Genomic DNA, 11411 nt, shown 5'->3' on the forward strand with positions numbered 1-11411 from the left:
AGTCAGTATTATTGTAGCAGTCATAAAGATCAGCAGATACTGGAATGCCCACCAGCCCCTGAGCACTAAGGCGAGGGGAATTAAAGACACACAGGCCACATTTGCAGAGTTCAAACAAAGCCCTGTTGCTGAAGCTGTTGAAATAGAAAAAACTGACAGAGGCCACCACAGAAATTGCCTCCGCAGTGTGGAATTAAATTAAAAAATCCACCAGGAGAAACAGAAACTAGAACTTCTTGACTCGTTTCATTGCTCCTTCCCAGCAGCCGGAAACACAGATGCCCAGAGGTGTTTTGCACTGCTGCTGGCCCCAGTTTGAGCCCAGGCTCTGCCCAGTCCCAGCGGGAACCTGAGCCCAGACCAGAGAGCTCCGCGCACGCGGGGCCAGGCCCAGAGCCTCGGGCACGGCCGCCCATTGCGGGGCAGCGGCACAGACGGAATGTCCTGCGGCCAAACCTCCTGCTCCTGCCACACAGCACCAGCCTTCTCCCCCTCCTCCTCCTCTCCCAGCATGGCACAAATTCCAGCGTGGAGGAGGCTTCCCCAGACAGGGCTCGGGCTCCTGTTCCAGCCTGAGGGTCCCTGCAGAGGAACAGGGCATCTTTCAGCCACTTCCACAAGCTCAGGCTTCGCACTTCATGGGGAATCTGGGATGCAAATGGCCTTGTTAAGAAAGACAAAGACGAGGGAATGGATTAGTAGTTATTAGATAAAGATCACTTTTCTTCCAGGCAAGGTTCACCAAGTCATTCTCTGCATTTTTCCTTTTCAGATTCTTTCAGTTGGCTGCTCTGGGAGGTCCAGCTTGTTCTGGTGCTTCTCATGAACTGATTGTGCTCTTGATTTATGCACCAAGCACCAGATGTGGAATCATCTACACTGAACTCAGAAACAAACTCCCTCTGTTAGAGCATTTTCACATTCCAGATAATTTTCAAGATTTCTGCTGACCGGTTGGAATGATTATCACACAACTCTCCACTTGTGGCTGCAGGCTCTGGAGATTCTTTCTCTGCATTCAGCCAGGTTTGTATTCCCTAACATTTCCTGTTACCACCTCCTGTTTTCTTAGACTGGAACAGTAACAATGAAAACCTTACCCACAGCACAACTCCCCAGTCCACCAGGAAAAGAAAGGACAAGATGTCAAGTTCTCCAAACCTTTGTCCTGCTTTGCTGCAAGAGTCCTGCTGCATGCACAGTGCGGAAAGCCAAGAGAAGCTGCAGGTAGTGGCACATCTTGTGACAGGAGCTCGACCTCATTCTCCAGGAAAGGTTTTTGAAAAGAACAGACGGGATTACGGAGAAGATTACCGAAAAACTGAACCAGCGTTCCAGAAATGAAAGGAAAATGGAAAGAAACCATCTGAAATGTTTCCCTCAATTTATTTCTATGCTCCCCTTTTCCATCTTGCACTACTTCTCCGTGTTATTAATTCCAAATGGATCTCACCTTTAAGGTTTAATGACTTAGCGAGTTTTAGACACTGTAAAATACCACAAACTGCACACAGTTTGCCTTCCCCTGTTTTTGTTGGAAAGCAATGCTGGAGCCATCAGTGCAGTACTTGGGTCGGGCACGAATCCTGCAGCCGTGACTGTGGTCACAGGGGTTTTCAGGATGAGAGAGAGAAGAGAATGTTGACTCCATGATCAGAAGGCTTGATTCATTATTTTATGATATATATATATATTACATTATAACTATACTAAAAAGAAAAGAAAAGGAAAAGTTTCCTCAGAAGCTCCTAAGCAAAGAATAGAAAAGAATGATAACAAAGATCCGTGTCTCGGCAGAGAGCAAGAGGCAGCTCTGCCGTGAGTGTTCAGTACATCCAAACATCCACAGGAGACCAATCATGGATCCACTTGTTGCATTCCACAGCAGCAGATAACCATTGTTTACATTTGTTGCTGCAACTTCTCAGCTTCAGCAGGAAAAATCCTAATGAAAGGATTTTAATGAAAATATGTCTGCGACATGCAGGCAGGGAATGTGCCCTGGCAGTGTGTGACCCGCAGCAGGGACAATGCTCAGCAATCCTGCAGGCAGGGAATGTGCCCCGGCAGTGTGTGACCCTCAGCAGGGACAATGCTCAGCAATCCTGCAGGCAGGGAATGTGCCCCGGCAGTGTGTGACCCTCAGCAGGGACAATGCTCAACAGCGTTGCTGTGCTCAGTCCCCATGGAACCATGCCAGGAGCAGCTGCTGAGCTCAGAAGCCATTGTAGCCCCTGCCCTGCCCCAGAGCCCCTTGGCAGGGTGGGCTCCTGCCCTGGCTCTGTGTGCCAGGAGCCGGCAGCGCTGGGTGCAGGGAGCCCAGGGAGGGCACAGAAACGCTGGGTGAGAAATGCTGGGGCACAGCGAGATGGGCGAGTGCAGCCGGCCAGGGCAGAGGAGCAGCACGCCCAGGGAGCACAGCCTGCAGGACAGATGGCCAGGGGGAGAAAACAACAAACTGCTCAGGAGGGTGGAGAACAAACTTTTAGTTGCAAACTTCAGAGAATGAGGTACTTGGGAAATCTTAAACAGCATTGAATTACAGTAAAGCACTTCATATAGCACTGACTTAGCAAACTCTAACCTGTCCAATTGCAAGTTAACCAGATTTTGAGAAGAGGAAGTCAGGAGAAGAGAGAGAAGGAGACAGAGATCCACAGTCAGCCTTGGATCTCAGCTGCTGTGAGCTCTGGGGCCATGGGACGTGTCAGTGTCACACCTGTGTCCCAGCCTGACCTGCTCTGGTCCCTCTCTCAGGTGGGGTTTTTGGGGTGCCAGGGGCTTGGCAGCCACTTTGGGGCTGCACCAGAGGCTGCAGTGGCTGGGGTGGAGCAGTGACCACCCCACCTATGCAGAACTCTCCCTGCCCCAAACATAGACTGGAGATGTCTGGGGCCGTTCATCATTTCTCTGCTCTCCAGCACGAGGCAACGGACCGTGGCTACAGCTCTGAGCTCGTGCCCAAGGCAACCACCCCTGGCAATGGGGCTCTGTTGGGAAGGATGAAAGTTACACAAGAAAGTCTCACAGATATGTATGCTTGGGAGAAAGATTTTTGAATTTAAAATCGGAAGAAGGAATAGAAATGAAAGCAAGTTTTGATATAGAAGAAAAGAATTGCTGAGCCGGTCACTGGATAGCTAAGGCAAAGGGTATCTTACTTAGAAGGGGTTTTTATGGCTTAGAGCAAAGGATAAACCCATGTCAAACAAGAAGATGTTTTTACCAAGCAAAAGATACCACTGGCAAACAAGACTGCTGATGTTGCAAGTAGAAAAAAGGTCTCAGAATTTTCCACTGCAAGAAAACTGAAAACCAACTTCTAGCTTGTTAATCTAAACAAGCTTAACTGTAACATAGTAACTTTAATGATTGAAGAATAGTAACATGAATATGGTAATTATAATAGTTCTTATAGGCTATAGGTAAAAGTTAAGGTATAGACTGGTTCTTCTGTATTAGGATGCTCAGCAAGGAAAGCATATAATGCATTTCTAACCTAAACTAAAGGGTTTTCAGGCTTGTCTGAAGCTGGAGCTGACAGATGCAGGCACAGGCTCTGTCACCCAGGACCCTGGACTGCTGTAGCATCTTGCACACAATAAACTGCATTTTTGAGAGCCACCTGGCATCCCGCATCTCTCATTCCAGCTCTAACTCTATGGAAACTCATGGAACCATGGTCAGTTGCGACAATGAGGGTCGAAGGACACCACGGTGACACTACGGAACCTCATGGAACCAAGGGGCCATGGTGACACTGTGGTGCCTCATGGAATCAAAGAGACCATTGTGAAACTTGGGGGTCCCAAGGAACCAAGGGTCCATGGTGACCTTGTGGAGCCCATAGTGTCACAGAGGAGCCACTGTGACACAGCGGGGGCGCATGGAGCTGAGGGGCCATGGTGACACATCAGGGCTTTGTGGAACCAGGAATTCGTTGAGACATTGCAAGGCCTCATGGAAGAACAGAGCCATTGTGACACTACAGAAGCAAGGGAACATTATGACACTCCAGGGCCTCATCGAACCAAGGAGACCATTGTGACACTGTGGGTCCCATGGAACCAAGGAAACATGGAACAGGTCTGGCTGGCTGGGCCTCCTGGGGACCACCTGACAGGTCCAGCTGACCTTGGCATGTTGAGGGCTTCTCATCTGCCCCTGGAGCACTGCGGTTCTGGGTTTTCCTTCCTATTGGAAAGAACTGTCCTTCTCCTCCAGGCCATGGCCAAAACTGGGCTTCCTTCTCCAAATTGCCTTCTATGCAAAGATTGTTCTCAGATGAAATCTGCCAGGACAGACACATCTTGCTGCCTTGTCTAACCAGGGGCCACCTCTCATCTGCCTTTCAAACACTTGGGACCATGTGCTTTTCTTTCTTATGGGAAAAAACATCCATCTCGACCAGGCACCCACGGCCAAAATTGGGCATCTGCCCCCAGAATTTCCTATATCCAAGGATAGCTCCCAGACAAAAGGTGCCTAGGACTGACAAGTCTGGCTGGCCTTGGCACTCATCTGCCTCTGAAACACTGGGGCTTAGTGCTTTCCTTCCTTTTGAAAAGAACTCTTCTTTCTGTCCAGGTGCCCACAGCCAAAATTGAGATTCCACCTCCAAAAATCCCTATGTCCAAGGATAGCCCCTAGACAAAAGGTGCCAGTAGAGATAGGTCTGGCTGGCTTGGCCTCAGGGTGGCCACCTCTCATCTTCTTCCAAAACACTTGGACTTTGCACTTTTCTTTCCTATAGAAAAAACCAATCCATCTTGACCAGGTACCCATAGCCAAAACTGGAATTCTACCTCCAAAACTCCGTATATCCAAGGATTGCTCCCAAATGAAAGCCAGACAGGTCTAGCTGCCCTTGCCGCTTGGGAGCTGTCCCTCACCTGCCTCAAAACACTGTTCTTGATGCTTTCCTTCATCTGGAAAAGAACCATCCTTCTTCTCAAGGAGTCCAATTTCAAAATTGAGATTTCTCCTCTGATATCCAAGGACCCTCCATGACAAAAGTTGCCATGACAATCAGGCCTGGCTGGCTTGGGAGCCAGGACAGGAGCCACCTGTCCCCTCTTTTGCCTTTGAAACACTTGGGCTCCATGCTTTCGTTCCTATGAAAAAGAACTGTCATTCTTATCTACAAAGAAATGGCCAAAATTGGGATTCCACCTCCCAAATTCCCTATATCCAAGGGTTGCTTTCATACAAAACCAACTAGAACAGAGAGGTCTGGCTGACTCAGGCCTCTGATGGCCACCTTTCGTTTGCCCCTCAAATGACGGTGTTCCCTGCTTTCCTTCCTATGTAAAAGAACTGTCCTTCTCCTCCAGGTGTCCATGTCTGAAATTGGGATTCCACCTCCAAAATTCCCTATACCAAGGGTTGCTCCCAGGTAAATCTGTCAGTACCATCAAGTCTGGCTGGCCTTGGCCTCTGGTGGATGCCCCTGCAACACTGGGGCTGGGTTCTTTCCTTGGTAAAGAAGGAAGATCCCTGGGACACTCTGGGGACCTCATGGAACCAAGGGGATCATTGTGGCCGCACTGGAGCCCATGGAACCAAGGGGATCATTGTGGCACCACTGGAGCCCATGGAACCAAGGGGCCATGGTGACCCAGCGGGGCTTCATGGAACCCAGAGACCATTATGACTCTGTGGGGCCTGATGAAACCATGGAGACCATTGTGACCCTTCAGGGCCTCGTGTCACCAAGGGGGCATTATGACATCTCCGGTCCTCATGGAAGCAAGGGACCATTGGGACACTGTGGGGCCCCATGGAACTGAGGGAACAGGGAGCAGGTCTGGCTGCAAGCACTGAGCCCGGCCAGGGTCACGGAACCATCTGCAGGCCCCAGGTGAGATATGAACTCTTTCAGTGCTTCCATCCTCCCTCGAGTGAGAGAAAAGGACAAAGTGCAGGCACATAGAGGAGCAACATGAAGACATAGAGGTCAGTGAAGAGGAAGTTGCGTCCCAGATGGGAGGGATGAGGAGATGTCCTGATCTTGGGGCTGAAATCCTCTTGTAAAGCTATGGAGAAGGATGTAACTGATACATCAGACTCTCTTTTTCCCCGTATCACATTGAAAAGTACGAGGAAATGACTTGTTCAGCAAAGGCCTCCGTGCTAAAGTAAGCAAATGTTGAAGTAGCTGTGATCCCATGAGAACTTAGAACACTGAAAAAGTGAAGAGTGATGAGATCCTGTGCTTTCCGAGGGAGAAGAAAAAGATCTCTGTTCTCAGAGATGAAGATGATTTCAGAAATAGATGAGGAGAACCTTTGCTCTTACACAGCTCATCTTTAAACTAATACCCCATAAGTTGACATGGCCCACAAACACAACTGTAAAAGAGCTTTGAACAACTGGGAGGGATGTCAAAAATGCAGATTTTTCTGGGCAGTTGCTTTTCATGGAAATTGAGAGCCACAACAGAAGAGTTTCTTCTGGAGAAGTCTCCATAGCATGAAAGAGAGACTCCTCTCCCTAAGTGAACTCAAGAAAGACTATTCTAGTTGGGTTAAACTGACTGAAAATTCTAGGTTTGTCTCTTTATACTGTCAGTAAGAAAGAAAAGGTTGTAGGGAGAGGAGAAGTGTTCTGAAAGTTTTGTTCTTATTACTCTTTCTTTTAGTTGCTATTAATGAACTTTTCCTTATACCCTCTTAAAGTTTTGAGCCTGCTTTGCTGTTCTCCTAATCTTATCACACAGGAGGAAATGAGTAAGGATATTCTAGTGAGTGCACTGGTAATTAGCCCACACCGGACTCACAACAATAAATGCTGCATTCTCCAAAAAATCTCAAATTGGTGAACGAAAACCACTACAGAAATATTTCTGATGAACTGAGTTAGAGCAGAGGGAAATCAAGGCAGAGCCATGGTTTGCCAGGACTTGTTTGATCCTAATGAGCCACGTGGTGCATTTGGAGCTGAGCCCTGGAATCTTAGGGCCTGAGAGGAGATTGCACAAACCTTTCCAGGAGTCAAACTCAGAAAAAAAACCCAAAGTGTCTCAAATTATGGATGTGTCACACTGAGGTCCATCTGCTACACAGGCTCCTCATGGACTTCTTGGAGGAGAGATTTGGAGGCCAGCATGGCACAAAAACTTCTCAGAGATTCAGTGTGGAAAGGAAAATCCAAAGTACTTTAAAAACCTTGAGTATCCTAAAGTATTAATGAGCTCCACTGAGTGTCAGTACAAAGCTCTCAAGGGACTCGTTAAAGCAGATAATTGGGGCCATGATTGCACAAACCTCTCAGTGACTCCAAGGCAAAAACCAAACCCAAAGTCTTTTCAAAAACTCTGTGAGCATTAAGGAGCCCCCAAGGCCATTCCTGAGCAAGGCTCCCCAGGGACTCCTTCCAGCAGATCCTTGAGGCCACTGGGATGTGGGCTGGGGGGGATGCTGAGGGCAGCACAAGGAGCTGACAGTGCCCAGCCTGGCTGGGGCTATGCCAGGAGGCCCCAGGGCCTCAGGACAAGGTGTCTCCTCACAGCCCTTGGTGGCACAGAGCCTGCTGTGCCCCAGGGCACCTAGACTTTGCTTCTCCTTTTTCCAACCTGTCATCACTGCCTGCAGTTCTCTGCTCTGCCTGGGGCTTGGGGACACTTTCTCAGTCGTGTCCCTCTCTGGGACCCATTAAAAGTCGAAGAAAGTTTAGAGCTGGACTCTGACTTGGAGTTCTGGAGAGGTTTCTTCAGCTCCCTCTAAGGGACTGATGTTCAGGGCCTGAGCACAAAGCTCCAGAGGCTCATTAATGTCCTTGTGCTGTGTCTGTGCTGCTGAGCTGGGCTGGGCTCCTGGCACAAAGGCAGCTCCTGATAACCAAGAAGAGCTTCAAAAGCACATTTCCCTTGATGAGCAGCTCTTCTGCCAGCCCAGCAGGGCTGGGGCACTGCCTGCAGCCACCCCGGGCACAGCAGAGAGGCACAGAGAGCTTCAATCAGTCAGGGCTGGGAAGGTGCTGAGAAGTGCCTGGGGCAGAATCACTGCCAGCCCTTGGCACAGGAACCTCTGGCTGCAGGACAATGCAGCTGCAGCTCCTGGAGCCATCTCCTGCAGCTGGAACATCCCATTGCCTGCAGACCCTGTGAGTACATTCTCTGATTGTCTCTTGTGCAGAGCAGCCAGGGGTGCCCAGGGCTGTCCTGCAGAGCCGGGTCCTGCAGCCCAGGGTGCTGTGCTGGGGCAGGGACTCTGCTGCCTGCCAGGGACAGCTCTCAGCCAGCCCTGGCAGCTGCGCCCAGCACTGGGGGACAAGGTCTGGGTGGGAGGAGACAGCTGGTCAGGCTTGGAAGTGATCTCTTTGTGTGAGGAGGATGCTGCATTGTTCAGGACTGCTTCCAGGATGGCATTTAATGTCAGAACAAATAGATTATACAGGGAGCACAGCAAGGCAGGGGCTGCATGAAAGGGAATTTCCTGCTTTTTGAATATACTGTTCTGGGTTGCCTGGATAGGAAAGTGCACATAGATATTCATCTCTAGGTTCAGGTTGAGAAAAAAAAACCCAAAAAAAACCCCAAAATTCTCTCAGATGTTAATAAACCAGGCAGTGACAGCAATCCTTGCAGGGCCCCTTAGAGGCAGCATTCGTGTTGCTTTCCCAGTCTCCTCAGGATTCCTGTGATGTTGCCATCAGAGCCTGCAGAGCCAGAGCTGCCCCTGGGCAGTGCCTGAGCTGGGAGGGGTCTGCAGGGCAGAGCTGAGCCCCCAGGGCTGGATTGGGCTCTGGCAGCACTGGCAGGGCCCAGCCCTGGGCACAGGGAAGCAGCTGCTGGCAGGGACAGCTCCAGGCAGCAGAGCCCTGGGCAGGCAGTGGGGGGAAAGTGCCCACAGGCTGTGCTGGGATATTTAAAATCCTCTCCAAACCCAACTATTCCATGGTTACTTTTTTACAGATCCCCATGCCAAGGCACATCAAATATCAAACAGCAGCTCCAGCAGGCACTTCCTCCTGCTGGCATTGGCAGACACGCGGCAGCTGCAGCTCCTGCACTTCTGCCTCTTGCTGGGCATCTCCCTGGCTGCCCTCCTGGGCAACGGCCTCATCATCAGCGCCGTAGCCTGCGGCCACCACCTGCACATGCCCATGTTCTTTTTCCTGCTCAACCTGGCCCTCAGCGACCTGGGCTCCATCTGCACCACTGTCCCCAAAGCCATGCACAATTCCCTCTGGGACACCAGAACCATCTCCTACTCAGGATGTGCTGTACAGCTGTTTTTCTGTCTCTTCTTCATCTCAGCAGAGCTTTCCCTCCTGACCGTCATGTGCTACGACCGCTACGTGTCCATCTGCAAACCCCTGCACTACGGGACCCTCCTGGGCAGCAGAGCTTGTGCCCACATGGCAGCAGCTGCCTGGGCCAGTGCCTTTCTCTACTCACTGCTGCACACAGCCAATACATTTTCCATGCCCCTGTGCCATGGCAATGTCCTGGGCCAGTTCTTCTGTGAAATCCCACAGATCCTCAAGCTCTCCTGCTCCAAATCCTACCTCAAGGAATTTGGGCTTCTTGCTGCTAGCGGTTGTTTGGTGTTCGGTTGTTTTGTGTTCATTGTTTTCTCCTATGTGCAGATCTTCAGGGCTGTGCTGAGGATCCCCTCTGAGCAGGGACGGCACAAAGCCTTTTCCACCTGCCTCCCTCACCTGGCTGTGCTCTCCCTGTTCCTCAGCACTGGTACATTAACTTACCTGAAGCCCCCCTCCATCTCCTCCCCATCCCTGGATCTGGCTCTGTCAATTCTGTACTCAGTGGTGCCTCCAGCCCTGAACCCCCTCATCTACAGCCTGAGGAACCAGGAGCTCAGGGCTGCAGTGTGGAGACTGATGACTGGATGCTTTCAGAAATATTAAACTGCTGCCAGTTTCTGCCAATCATTTGTAATGAAAGTCACCTTTGATACTTCTTGTTTGTTTTTGTTGTGAGTTTTTTCTTTTCTTTTACTGTTTTCATATGGTCCACAAGGACATGTCAGTCTTTGTGCCATTTCTCATTTTGTTTCACTCCACCTTCCATGTGGCCAAAGACTGTGTCAATGAGAGGCTGGTTTCCTTATGGCTTTAAAGGAACTAAAGGATCTCCCAGCCAAGTTTTCTGCAGAGATGCCTTTTTTACTGCCTTCTCTGGACCTGCAGCAGCAATGTCTGTGTGCAGAGCTGGGGCGGATCAGTGCTGGCCCAGCAGCTGTGCCCAGCTGCAGCAGCACTTGGTGTTGCCAGTGCTGCTGCCGTGGCCCTGTTGCCCGATTGATAAATGACACAAAACTCGGATAAGTTTTGTGGGTGCTTTATTAAGGGCCCGGGGAACTGGGGGACTCACGTCCCTAAAGTCCGAGCCCCCAAATTCACGTATGGGTGCTTCCCTCTTATACATGAGATTCACAACAAAGTCTCCAAGGAACAGTTTCCCCGTTCCCCTTGCCTAGCCTCCAAGAAACAGTCCTCCGTTCCCCTTGCCTGGTCACAGACCCCTTGTGATACATTCCTTGGTTCACAAACAAGATCATTAATCCTCTGCTTATCTTATTCTAAGAGCATTGTATGCTGCCTCCAGACAGGTTAGCATTCTTACTTTCCTGCACTAGTTTAATTATTTATTAAATCCCTAAGACTACCTGCTAGGTAACACACAAAACCCAACACACACTTTCAAAGGCTACAAAACTACTTTTTAACAAACCAGTTCACACACAACTCACTATAATTAAATATTTTGCTAAATTTCATTTCTTTTCCAACAGCCCTGCCCCGCTGCCCTGGTGGCCCTGGTGTTGCTGCAGGGCCTGAGTGCTCTCAGGGCCGGGCACAGCCCTGGGGGTGGCAGTGCTGGGGCTGCAGCAGGGACAGGCCATGGGCACTGCTGGGGCAGCGCTGACGCCTCAGGCCAGGCCCTGGGGGCTTCAGGCTCCTTGCCCAGGCTCTCTCAAGGACACACCCAGGCCAATGCTCAGCACAGAAAAGCCCCGTGAGCCGCCCCAGGCTGGCCGTGGGCAGGCTGGAGTCAAACAGCATGGCTGGGGCTCTGCAAGGGCCCTGGGGCAGATGGGAAGGAGCAGCAGAGCAGGGGCTGATCCATCCCCAGTGCGCTGCACAGCCCAGGGCAGTGTCCCAGAGCATCCTCATGGAGCTGCCAACAACATCCCCCCTCTGCAGCCCTGGCCTCTCCCCCAGCTCACACAGGTGCCCCATCCTTGCAGGCACAGACACGGCAGCACTGGCTCAGCAGCCCCCGTTTGCATTGCACACAGCAGGCGGGAGCACCCCCATGCTGTTGGTGTGGGGACATGAACCTGAGGGAGCACAAATGCCATCAGCCCCTAAGGCCAGTAAGGGCTTGGGGACACCAGGGAAACCACTCAGCTTTGTCCGGGCCTCTGCAGTCAGCCAGAAAGTTT

At 50.8% G+C, this 11411-nt stretch overlaps 1 protein-coding gene across 1 annotated transcript; it reads left to right on the forward strand.

Moving 5' to 3' along the window:
* Nucleotides 1-3695: 3695 nt before the first annotated feature.
* LOC134434585 (olfactory receptor 14C36-like) lies at nt 3696-9870 on the forward strand. Its single transcript, XM_063183243.1, has 2 exons — nt 3696-3717; nt 8915-9870. Exons 1-2 carry the CDS (start codon nt 3696-3698, stop codon nt 9868-9870), a joined length of 978 nt encoding a protein of 325 aa, XP_063039313.1.
* Nucleotides 9871-11411: the final 1541 nt, after the last annotated feature.

This window comes from Melospiza melodia, unplaced genomic scaffold (genome assembly GCF_035770615.1).
Source record: "Melospiza melodia melodia isolate bMelMel2 unplaced genomic scaffold, bMelMel2.pri scaffold_44, whole genome shotgun sequence".
NCBI lineage: Eukaryota > Metazoa > Chordata > Aves > Passeriformes > Passerellidae > Melospiza > Melospiza melodia.

Excerpts from the sequence above, each read along its gene's own strand:
- LOC134434585 (XM_063183243.1), top strand. The coding sequence starts at position 3,696 with ATGAGGGTCGAAGGACACCACG. Across the intron at positions 3,718-8,914 it reads GAGGGTCGAAGGACACCACG|ATCCCCATGCCAAGGCACAT; the intron begins GTGACACTACGG and ends ACTTTTTTACAG.